The sequence below is a fragment of the Canis lupus genome, chromosome 7 (assembly GCF_011100685.1).
Source record: "Canis lupus familiaris isolate Mischka breed German Shepherd chromosome 7, alternate assembly UU_Cfam_GSD_1.0, whole genome shotgun sequence".
NCBI lineage: Eukaryota > Metazoa > Chordata > Mammalia > Carnivora > Canidae > Canis > Canis lupus.
In genome coordinates, this window is record NC_049228.1 from 66635055 (window position 1) to 66648048 (window position 12994).

The 12994-nt window shown below is 35.3% G+C and overlaps 1 protein-coding gene across 5 annotated transcripts in view; it reads right to left on the reverse strand.

The window, feature by feature from the left end:
• Nucleotides 1-12994, reverse strand: part of GREB1L (GREB1 like retinoic acid receptor coactivator) — a 269160-nt gene that overhangs the window by 90913 nt on the left and 165253 nt on the right. For all 5 annotated transcript variants that reach the window (XM_038543678.1, XM_038543677.1, XM_038543676.1 and 2 more), the window contains 3 exons: nucleotides 4399-4527; nucleotides 1247-1363; nucleotides 357-476 (listed from right to left, as the gene is read on the reverse strand). In XM_038543678.1, coding sequence (XP_038399606.1) covers nucleotides 357-476; nucleotides 1247-1363; nucleotides 4399-4527 — 366 coding nt within the window. The remainder of the gene's footprint in view (nucleotides 1-356; nucleotides 477-1246; nucleotides 1364-4398; nucleotides 4528-12994) is intronic.

The following is a 12994-nucleotide window of genomic DNA, read 5'->3' on the forward strand; positions in this document are numbered from 1 at the left end:
AGGAACCAGAGAACAGGAGAACATATCTAACACCACAAATAGCAAAGCAAGCCCATTTTTGCCCTATGATGGTGGGTTAGTAGCATTATGCCCTATATAAAGAATGATTTATAGATACTGTAGACCAAAACAAAGCCAGATAGTAAATTAAGATCTGTTGTGATGGCGCAAGTACTTTTAGGGAAGGCAGATGCGATGGAGACAAAATATCAGCTACTATTAATTTCCTTACATAAGACTGGACACAATGATTGGTTAAGAAAATTTATCTTCAAAGGTTCAGGGAAAGAATAGGAGTAGAAGATATCTCTGCCAATTCAAAAAGACTTAAAACCCATCTTCCGTTGAAATCTTACCAGTTCTTGAAAGAGGGCGAACTGTAGGAACAGGTACAACTAAACCAGGTTGTGGGACAGGTGACCCAGGATACCATCCCCGGTGTCGTTTCTTTGGTGGCCCAGAAATGAACATGGTAGCTAAGGCAAAAAAAAAGAAAGATGAACCTTGTCCTTAGCAGTGGAAGAAAGAAGAGAATTCAAAGTAACAGAGTCTTTAATTTGATTATACTCAGAAAGTCTAAGCCACTCCTTTAGAGGTAAAGATAAAATTAGAAAAAGTCACTTAGGGAGACAGAACGTAAAGACTGCTAACTCTGGGAAACGAACTAGGGGTGGTAGAAGGGGAGGAGGGCGGGGGGTGGGAGTGAATGGGTGACGGGCACTGGGGGTTATTCTGTATGTTAGTAAATTGAACACCAATAAAAAATAAATTAAAAAAAAAAGAAAAAGTCACTCTAACAATACCACCTAACATTTGTATGCTGTTTTACAATTTACAGTTTTAGTCAGATTATTTCATTCAATTCCATCAACAGCACTGGACATTGTAGGATAAGTATACTGTTATACCATTTTATAGATGGTGAAAGGAAGGCTCAGATTTGCCCAGGGTCATGTAACAGAGAAGAACCTTGATCTCTGTACTTTAGTCAGCAAAGCTCATGGTTTTTCAAGACATTTCCTTATTCATTTGTTTCAACATTATTTTCTAGGTAGGTTCATCCTTGTAAATCACCAAGATATTTAATCATCTTTGTTCACACCAATCATAAACCTTCAAAGCCTTCGATGAGAAGCTAAGGAAAAACTGGGAGTGTACTGTCAGATAATTTATCATTTCAGACTCCATAGTACTTCTTCCATAATTAAGGTGCATTATTTCAAAACTCTAAGATGGGTAATTGTACCTTGGTCTCCTGATGCATAGCTAGGTCTTGGTGACAAAGAGTAATTCCCTGGGCGGGCTGGAGTGGAGCTGGATGCACTGCTCTTCCCTCCATGGCTACTGTTTCCATTAGCAGCATCTGTAGCACACAAGAGGAATACTCAGAACAGAAACTGAGCAACACACTGTGTTCTGTGACACCGCAATGACACAATTAACCTCACACTCTAGGATTCAAAGACATCTCACTGATAAGACAGCTCACTTGTGTAAAACTGACCATAACCATCAGAGTTAGTAAATGTAGTAAATGTCACCTAAAAATAATTTTCTAGGATTCCAAGAGATCTTTTAGAATCATTTTCAGTGATGTCTTCAGAGATGGTGGGTGAAAAAAAGAGAACACTTTTTTTTTAAACTTGGTATCTTGGAAATTTTCAAACTTACAAAAGTAGAGATAATAGTATAATAAAGTACATACCTACCACCCAGAGTCAACACTTATCAACACATGGCCAATCTTGCTTTAGATAAATATAGATTAAGATACTCCTTCTCTCTTCCCCCTCACCCAACATACCCACATACCTGCTCTAGATTATTTTGAAGCAAACTTATTTATATTGTTTAATCCATAAATATTTCTGTATGAGTTTCTAAAAGAAAAGAACTCCTAAAAACATAACTGCAATATCATTATATTTAAAATCAACAATGATTAATAATTTATTAATGCCAAATATCCCATTAGAGTTCAAATTTACCCCAGTTATCTCAGAAATGTTTTTTTTTTAAAGTGGACTTCCTCAAATTGGGGTTCCAAAAGAATCTACACATTGAATTTAGTTTTTATATCCCTTAAACCCCCTTTTTAAAAACTTAATTTATTAATATAATAATTCACATTTTGCACTATATAATGGTGTTCACATTTCATGGACTGTCTCACAAATTTTAAAAATAATTTGTTTGAATCAGGATAAGGTCATACACTGCAGATAGATTTAGGATGATGTCATTTTTGCTGAGCAAGTTTTCCAGACTCTGTATAGTGTCAGTTGCATCCCTTTTTCCCCCCTCCAAGAGCCTCCCTTAATCTGTAGGGTTCCCCTTCTTTTTTTTTTTCCAATTAATTTGCTGAAAATCTGGCAGAATTTTACATTGTCTGAATTTTGCTAATTGGCTATCCATGGTGTCATTTCACATCCCCTCTATATATTAATTGTTAGATATAGAGGCTTGTTTATTTATTTTTATTTATTTTATTTTTTTATAATAAAATTATTTTTTATTGGTGTTCAATTTACCAACATACAGTAGAGGCTTGTTTAGATTTACGTTTTAGTTTTTGGGCAAGAGCATCTCATAAATATTGCCATATTCTTCCATCAGCAGGCACATGATAACTAGCTTTCTTTCTTCTTAAGATTTTAACATTGATCAGTGGGTTCAAGAGTTGTTAACCCAAGTCTCAAATTATAAAATTGTCCATCAGCCCTTCGTCTGGTGGTTTTAGCAACCATGCTGGTTACTGCCAGGATCTATAATTTTATTAACTTTGTTAATACTGTAAAATCTTGGATTCAGTTTGTTCAAGTCTATCATCTAACCAGAAGGAAGATCCTGCAAAAACTGTTGGAACAGTGCAGCCCTGGGGGCTCAGCGTTTTAGCGCCACCTTCAGCCTGGGGCGTGATCCTGGAGACCCAGGATCAAGTCCCACATCGGGCTCCCTGCATGGAGCCTGCTTCTCTTTCTGCTTGTGTCTCTGCCTCTCTCTATGTGTGTCTCTTATGAATAAATAAATAAAATCTTAAAAAAACCTGTTGGAACAGAATAAGAATAAAAGTGGTCAGGATAAATTATGATGCCTGTCATTAAATTTCCAAGAATGATAGGCTCACTTTCTTTTCATTCTTCTTCTACCTCTCTGACCACTTCTTTTCCTTAAACTCTGGAATTTCCTAAAATGTTATCCTTAGTTAACAGCTTGCCCTACCCTACCTTTCTCTTTAGCAGATCCTATTTACCCTTGTGATTTTAATCTCATGTACAATAAATTAGATGACTGTTGAGCAGCTCCACTTGGACATATGAATATCTCAAAGTCAACATGTCCACAGTTGATCTCACAATCTCTTCCTGAAGAAACTGCTCCTTCTGTATTTCCTGTCTTAAATAATTGTGTCACCATTAGCAGACAGATGGGTACACACTAAGACCCCTTTTTCTGCTTCATGCTTACATTAATCAGCCAAATTCTTCTGATTTTACTTCCTGAGTAGTTCTCCAATCTGTTTTCTCCTCTCCAACTCAGGTCAAGGGCCTCATCATTTCTCACCTAGACTATTGAAATGACCTCCAACTAATTTTCTACCTTCTTTTTTTCTTTTCTGCTCAAGTTCAAAAGTGTTCTAGCTCAAGTTCAAATCAGATCATGTTACTCCTTTGTTCCGTAAGTTATAGTATAAAATCATGCTTCTTACCCTGGCCTCCTGTGACCTTTCCCCTGCCCACACTACTCACTCCCCTCCTGCCACTCCCGGAGTTTTACATTTTATGGTTCTAACAAGTCCAAACCACTGGAAGTTCCTGCACATGTCATACTGCTTCTTTCCTTTCCTTTCCCTTCAAGCTTTGATCCTGGCTTTCCCCTGAATTTGAAATATCTTACCCCACTCCTCCATGCAGCGAGTATCTCCTCATAGTTTAAAGCCAAGCTCCTCCAAGAACTCATTCTTCATTATTCTCTAAAATGCTGTGCTAAAAACTCTCTCCCTCCTTTGTGCTCCCCCAACGAATTGTTGTATTTACTGCAGTGTACTGAAAATATTTTCCTATAGGTCTATCTCCTCTGCTAGGTTATACGTACATTATAAGTCAAGGATTGAGCTTTATTTGTATTTGTATCCTCTGTTCCTCAAAATAGCAGGTACCCAATAGATGTTTGCTGAACAGAACCAACCTCTGTCTCCCCATGTGCCAGATATCATTCCTTGACTCTTCTGCTTAGAGCATAAGGAATACAAAACTTTGTATAATAATACAATATTATAGACTGTCTTCAACTGATGGGAAAGAGCTGTTTTCTTCTACCCAATTGGCAACATGATTTCACACAAATTTTTTATAAACTATGTATTTACCAAAGAAATATAAGTGAGGAAAACATCACCTGCAGCAAAAGTCTTCCCTACAACCTGCAAAGATAAAGCCAGTGGTTTCACAACATTCTTATTCCGGGTCAGGTCCTGAGCTCCACTTAAATTGATTGCAGAATTAGCTGAACTGAGAATCGGTGAATCTGGAAAATGAAAGAGGTTGTTCAAATTAGAAACTATTTTATATGCAGGAAGGAAGTTAATTCAATAAGAATGAGGTGAGAGAAAGCAGATTGTAAATTTCAGTTTTATTCTTGACCTGTTTTAAGAAAGTCAGTTTCTCTGTATTCGGGTTTTACTTTCTTTTTATCTATTCAGCAAAAAATCACTAGAAGTTCCTATGTACTGGGTACTAGTCTAAGCACTTTAATATATCAATTCACATAATGCCTATAAAAACTGAATGGGGTAGGTAGTACTACCTTAAGGAGTGGTAGTCATTTAACTTGATCAAAGTCATATGATGTGGGATCAAGGATATTACTATATGCCATATTAACACTATCTCCACAGCTCCCCTTAAAGCTGTATTTTAATGAAATATATTTATCTCCATTCAGATGATGTTGTCACTTAAAAGGTGCCCTGCAAACTAAGTCATTGCAATGTAGGAGAAACACTTTCCTCTGAGGGAAAGTTTGCTTTAAGTTTTGGAATAAACTCAAATTAATTTACCTATGTAAAACCAGGCATATCCAAAAGAAGGTTCCTATTTGGATTCAGAAAATAATTCAGCTCAGAAAAACTACATGCCATTTCAGACAGGCTATGGGGAACATTAACACAAAAGCCAACTGGATTATTCCAAAATGACTATAAATGAGTATAAACTCCCAATCCTTGACTCTACTCTGCCAGAATGGCTTAATCAATTAATACCAGCAAGTGTTGAAAGGGACCATTAAAACTCTCTGAGAGTTTGAAAAGAAAAAATGCTCTAAAGAGTAGGATATTGATGGTACTACATTAGGAATTATCCAAAAAATAAGTATTCAGGGGCGCCTGGGTGGCTCTGTCAGTTAAGCATATGCCTTCTGCTCAGGTCATGATCCCAGGGTCCTGGGATCGAACCCTGTGTCCAGGCTCCTTGCTCAGTGAGGGGCATGCTTCTCCCTCTCTCTCTGCTCCACCACCCCTCTACTCATGCTCTCTCTCTCATCCTCTCCTTCTCTCAAGTAAGTAAATAAAACCTTTAAAAAATAAGTATATAAACCACAGTGTGATTCCTGATATGTCTAATCAGTCTTCATAAGAAGTCAAAAAATTGAAATGGTCTCCTACTGGCTCAGAAGAGCTAATGTGCCTCTTTGAGGGCGGGACTTACCACCAGGGAGTGATTTTAAGGTCTATAGGAAGAATAGAGGTCAGCAAGTGCACATTCAACATTACAATGTTGCAGGAAACTGAAGACTGTTTTTCATGTCTTAATAGAGAATCGTATAGGGTAGAAATCCCAGATGAGTTTGCTGTGCTATTATATAGGTTGGTCATTATGTTTCAGGCCACAATCATATTGCTTGGAACAAGACTAGTAACTTACTACAGTTTATAATTTTAGCATATTTCTAATAATCCAGGTAAACATATAAGTAAAATGTAGTTAAATTATGAAGGATAGTAATTCATCTTATTTTTTCAAATCACTGAATTCAAATTAGCAGAGATTAGTATTTCTTAAATAATGAAAAAGAACAAAGTTAATGTACGGAAATTAATCTTCATAATAATGAACATTAATCAATAGTTAGATAAAATGCCTAGGAGTAAGCTTAATAAGAAATATACACAACTAGATGCAGAAAACTTTACAATACTTCTTAATATGATGTCTTGGTTTTTTTTTTAGCATATTTAGGGAAAAAAGGAGAGATAAAGTAAGATTAAATAATATTGGCACATGCTCATAAATTTGAAGCTGGGTGATAGGTCCTGGTATTGGTTCATTATATTAGTCTTTTTTAAAAAGTTTTATTTAAATTCCAGTTAGTTAACATACAGTGTAGTATTAGTTTTAGATGTACAATATAGTGATTCAACAATTCCATGCATCATCCAGTGCAAATCACAACATGTGCACTCATTAATCCTTATCACCTATTTAACCCATCCCCCCACCCACCTCCCTTCTGGTAACCATCAGTTTGTCTTCATAGTTAAGAGTCTGTTTCTTGATTAGCCTCTTTCTTTTCTCCCTTTGCTTGTTTTGTTTCTTAAATTCCACATATGGGTAAAATCATATGGTATTTGTCTTTCTCTGACTTTTTTGCTTAGAATCATAACTCTAGCTCCTTTCATTTTGTTGCAAATAGCAAGATTTCATTCTTTTTATGGCTGAGTAATATTCCATTGTGTGTATATGTATGTATATTGTGTATATATACATTTGTATATATATGCCACATCTTCTTTATCCATTCATCACTTAATGGACATTTGGGCTGTTTCCATAATTTAGCTATTGCAAATAATGCTGCAATAAACATCAAGGTACAAGTGTCCCTTTTTATTAGTATTTTTGTATTCTTTGAGTAAATACCTAGTGGTGCAATTGCTAGATCATAGGGTAATTTAATTTTTTTTTTGTATTTTTTTTTAAATTTTTATTTATTTATGATAGTCATACAGAGAGAGAGAGAGAGAGGCAGAGACACAGGCAGAGGGAGAAGCAGGCTCCATGCACCGGGAGCCCGACGTGGGATTCGATCCCGGGTCTCCAGGATCGCACCCTGGGCCAAAGGCAGGCGCTAAACCGCTGCGCCACCCAGGGATCCCGGGTAATTTAATTTTTAACGTTTTGAGGAATCTCCATATTGTTTTCCACAGTGGCTTCCCCCGTTTGGATTCCCACCAACAGTGAATGAAGGTTCCCTTTCCTTCACATCCTTGCCAGTATCTGTGGTTTCTTGTGTTGTTGATTTTAGCCATTTTGATAGGTGGGAAGTGATATATCTCATTGTAGTTTTGCTTTGCATTTCCCTGATGATCAGTGCTGTTGAACTTTTCATGTGTCTGTTGGCCATCTGTATGTCTTCTTTGGAAAGATGTCTATTTATGTCTTCTGTCCATTTTTAAAATGGATTATTCATTTTTTGGATATTGAGTTTTATAAATTCTTTATATTTTGGATACTAACCCTTTATAAGATATGTCATTTGACAATATCTTCTCCCATTCCATAGTTGCCTTTCAGTTTTATTGACTGCTAGTCTATTTTTATATGTATTTTAACCTTTAATATTAAAGATTTCTAAAAATTAAAAAAATATTTCTAAAGATCATGAAAATAGATCTGAACAAATATCAAGACATACCATGTTTCTGAGTAGGAACATTCAATGTTAAAAAGATAAAATCAATCTAAGTTAATTTATGAACTTAATATGATCCTAAAAAAATACCAGTAAGTTTAGATATTATTAGAATTACTATTAAAACTATTAGAATGTTTAAAGTAGGCAAATTTATGTGATGTTGATATAAAAAATAAACATGCAAGGATAGCTGGAAACATTCTGAAAAATAAGAGACATGAGGGGAGTCTAGTATGATGATATAATAAGACTTACTATAAAACCTCAGTCAATAAATACTGTGGTCTTGGTGCATTAGTAAACAAAAGAATAGAATAAAAAAGTCAGTAAGAAATAGATGCAAATACATAAGAGAATTTTGTATAAAATAAAGGTAGTACCTCAAAGCAGCAATGAAGATGAGCCATTCAATAAATTGTATTGAGGAAATTTGATATATAAGAAAAAAATTAAGATGGACCTACATCTTACACTAAACACCAAAATGGACTGAAGATATACACTTAAAAACGGAAGATACAGAAATAATAGGAAACAACACAGAAGTTACTTATCATCTTCAAAAGGAAAAGGTCAAACTATTGTTAAAAACACAGAAGCCATTAGAAAAGTTTAGATATTCAGCTCCACTAAAATTTAAGAAATCTGTATGACAAAACACACTATAACCATGCGAACAATAGGTAGAAGAGAATTGGAGTGGCCATATCAGAAAACATAGACTTTAAGACAAAAATTATTGGGATGCCTGGGTCGCTCCGCAGTTGAGTTTGCCTTCAGCTCAGGGCATGATTCCTGAGTCCTGGGATTGAGTTTCACATCAGGCTCCCGCCAGGGAGCTTGCTTCTCCCTCTGCCTATGTCTCTGCCTCTCTCTCTCTGTATGTCTCTCATGAATAAATAAATAGAATCTTTTTTTAAAAAAAGACAAAAATTATTATTAGAGGCAAAGTGAATTTAAATTTTAAAAATTAAATAAAAATTATTATTAGAGAAAAAGAAGGATATTTTATATTGATAAAAGGGTCAACCAACCAGGAAGACACAACAATTAAAAACATATATGCACCTACAATAGAGCCCCAGATTCATGATGTAAAGGTTGGCAGAACTGAAGGGAGAAATAGGCAATTCAAAAGTAATAGGTGGAGACTATAATATTCCACTTTCAATAATAAATAGAGAAACTAGGGAGATGATCAACAAGGAAACAGAAGACTCTCTTATAAATCAACTAGACTTAACTGACATCAATAAAACATTCTCCCAACAAAAGCGGAATACACATTCTTCTCAAGCGCCCAAGGAACATTCTCTAGGATAGATAATTTGATAGCTGATAAAACAAGCCTCAGTAAACTCAAAAGAAATCAAGTCTTACATATTACTTTCTCTGAACTCAATGGCCTCAAGTGAGCTATCAATAACAGAAGGAAATTTGAAAAATACACAAACTGTGGAAATCAAACAACATACTCCTAAATAACCAATAGGTCAAAGAAGAAATCACAAGGGAAATTAGATATCACTTTAAGATCAATGAAAATGAAAACACAATGTATGGAAATTTATGAGATCCTGTTAAGTGCTCAGAGGGAAATTTATGGCTATAAGTGCCTATATTAAAACAAAATATTAAAACAAAAATCAAATAATCACCTTAAAAGCTAGAAAAAGAAGAGCAAATTAAACCCAAAGTAAGCAGAAGAAAAATAAAGACTACAGCCAAAATGAATGAATAGGGAATAGAGAAACAACAGCAAAAATCAACAAAACCAAGTTTGTTCTTTGAGTAGATAATGAAATTTACAAACTTTTTGCTAAACTGCCCAAGAACAAAAAAGAGAAAAGACGCAAATTACTAAAATGAAAAATGAACAAGAGGGCATTATGGCAACATTACTTCTTTTTTTTTTTTTTTAAGATTTTATTTATTTATTCATGAGAGACACAGAGAGAGAGAGAGGCGGAGACACAGGCCGAGGGAGAAGCAGGCTCCATTCACGGAGCCCCACGTGGGACTCGATCCCGGGATTCCAGGACCACTGCCCGGCCTGAAGGCGGCGCTAAACCGCTGAGCCACATGGGGATCCCTGGCAACATTACTTCTAAAAAAAAAAGGTTATGAAGGAATACTGTGAACAACTGTATGTCATTATTACGGACTGAATTATGTCTGCCCCCATCCCGCCAAACTCATATTTTGAAGCTCTAATGCTTAGTACCTTAGAATGTGACAGTATTTGGGGACAGGGCTTTTAAAGAGGTATTTAAGGTTAAATTAAGTCATAAGGGTGGGGTGTTAATCTGACTGGTATTCTTATATAGCACTGAGTCCAGAAATAAACTATTGCATTTTATGGGCAATTAAATTTTGACAAGAGTGCCAAGAAAATTCAATGGGTAAAAAAGCAATCTTTTCAACAAATGATTATGGGACAACTGGATATCCACATTCAAAAAAATAAACTTGGATTCCTTCCTCACACCATATACAAAAATTAAGCAATGATGGATTATAGATCTTAATGTAAAAGCTAAAACTATACCACTCTTAGAAGAAAACACAGAGTAAATGTTCATAGCCTTGGATTAGGCAGTGGTTTCCAAAAGCAGAAGCAACAAAAGAAAAAATAAATGAACTTCATGAAAAAAAAATGTGCTTCAAAGGACACCATCAACAGAGTAAAAAGGCGACCTATAGAGTGGGAAAAATATTTGCAACTCATATGTTTGATAAAGGAATTGTATCCAATATAAGAAACTTTACAACTCAAGATAGGTAAATAACCCAACTGAAAAATGGGCAAATGATTTGTACAGACATTTCTCCAAAGAAAATGTACAAATGACCAATAAGCACATGAAAAAATGCTCATCATTAGCCACTGGAGAAATACAAATCAAAACCACAGGAAGATAGTACTTTATGTCATTAGAATGTCTAAGATAAAAAATAGACAATGAAGAGTGCCGGTGAGGATTTGAAACTGAACCCTCACACATTGCTGGTAGGAATGTAAAATGGTACAGACTCTTTGGAAAAAAGTTCCTCAAATGGGTATATACAGTTATTGTATGACCCAGGAATTCCACTCATAGGTATGAAATGAGAAACAAGTGAAAACATATTTCCACACAAAAATCTATATACACACATGTTCATAGCAGCATTATTCCTAATAGCTTCAAAGTGGAAACAATCCAAATGTCTATAATAATAAATGGATAAATAAAATGTGGCATATCCATAAAATGGTATTTTGTTCAGCAGTAAAAAGGAATGAAGCAAGTACTGCTACATACTACAATATGGATGAAACTTGAAAACCATACGCCAAATAAAAGAAGCCAGTCACAAAAGGCCGTATGTTGTATGATTCCATTTATATGAAATGCCCAGAATGGACAAGTTCATAGAAATAGAAAGTAGATTGTAGTTCCCAGGGGCTGGAAGTGGAGGGCTGAAATAGAGAGTGACCAATAATGGTTAGATGGTTTCTCTTGGATGGAGTAATGAAAATGTTCTGAAGTTTATGTGGTGATGGTTGCACAACTCTGTGAATATACTAAAAAATATTAATTGTACATTTAAAGAAAGACTTTATTTAATTATTTGACAGAGAGAGAGAGAGCGCAACACAAGCAGGGGGAACAGTAGAGGGAGAGGGAGAAGCAAACTCCTCACTGAGCAGGGAGCCCAATATGAGGCTCTAACCCTAGTGGGATCATGATCTGAGCCAAAGGCAAATGCTTAACTGACTGACCCACCTATGTGCCCATAATTGTACATTTTTAATGGGTAAATTGTAAGACATATGAATTATACCTCAATAAAGCTATTATTTTAAAAACACTATAAGCAAAATTATACACCAAGGATAATATTTATAAATCACTATTACACTATGTTCCTGTCAACATAAGTCAATAAGAAAAAGGCTTACTATTGGAGATCCTATGTTGCCCCATACCAGATCCCTTTGGCCCATCTTTGATTTCAGCAGGTGCTATGGTGGACAGTTCTGTGTGAATTCAGATTCTTGGGGGCAGCATCTTACCTAAGCTCGTATCTAGCTTCCTTGAGCTTTTTATCTCAGGGCCTTCTTCATGAAAGGCCATCAAGCTCTTAGCCTTGTGTGTGGTCCAGAAATGTGAGGAAGTTTAACAATTCTGGGCAGCCCTGAACTAATGGAGAACTAAGAATAAATGTCCTAGCTTTCCATTCTTTGGAAGGATAGTTCTGGGAGGCATTCTGCATGCTTCTTACAGAATCTAGTAGATTCAAGCCTTCTTGGCTTACAGCAACTACACAGAAAACACACTTTTTTTTGGCTTCCTCCTGCTTGCAGGGATCACTACGCAAATAAACTACTCACACTCAAATCTGTTCTTTGGGCTCTGATTCCAGCAGAACCCAAACTATGATAAACAAGTCAAGGTAAAGGAACTTAAAGTTCATAAAAAGAAGATGCAAATAGTCTTTAAACAAATGCAAAGACCACTGAATGTCAACAATAAGGAAAATGCAAATTAAAACCACATATACTATTTTTCACCATCAGATTGACAAAATCCAAAAGTTCAAAAATAAACTTTGTTAGTGAGCTTCTGTGGGAATACAAACTGACACACATGTACTAGTAGAATCTCTATGGAGAGTAATTTACAGCATTTATAGGAATTACAAATGAGTACATGTTTGACCTAGGGTCATTGCATTGTTTGAAAACAATATAAATGCCCATCATTAGTGGATAGGGTAAATAAATTATGGCACATCCACATAGTATAACAGTACACAACAGTAAAAAAATAATGAGGAAACTTTATTGATTTGGAAAGATTTCTAAGAGATAGCTATATGAAAAAGTGAAGTGCAGAACAGTTTTACAAAATACTGTCTTTGGAGTAAAAAAATGTTTAAAAATTAGAATCTATGCTTGTACTTGCTTGAATAGATATAAAATATCTAGAAAGATACATGAGAAACTAGTGACAGGGATTACCTGTTTGGTGGGGACATGTAGAAATGAGAGGGCATGGACGAGAAATTTCACTGTGTATGTGTGAATACAGCATTCTATCTATCTATACATGAATATTTCTTAAATGTAAATGTTTCAAAAACTGTAATAAGTAAATCTTTAAAAATAAAGATAGAAAATAGTTATATGTGGACCAACAACTGGCATCAGAACTACTTTACTGTACAAGGTGAGCATTTACTTCACTATTAGATTACATGATGTTAAAGGGTAATTGCATTTCAAGAAACTGTTTTTGCCAAGTTATCAATG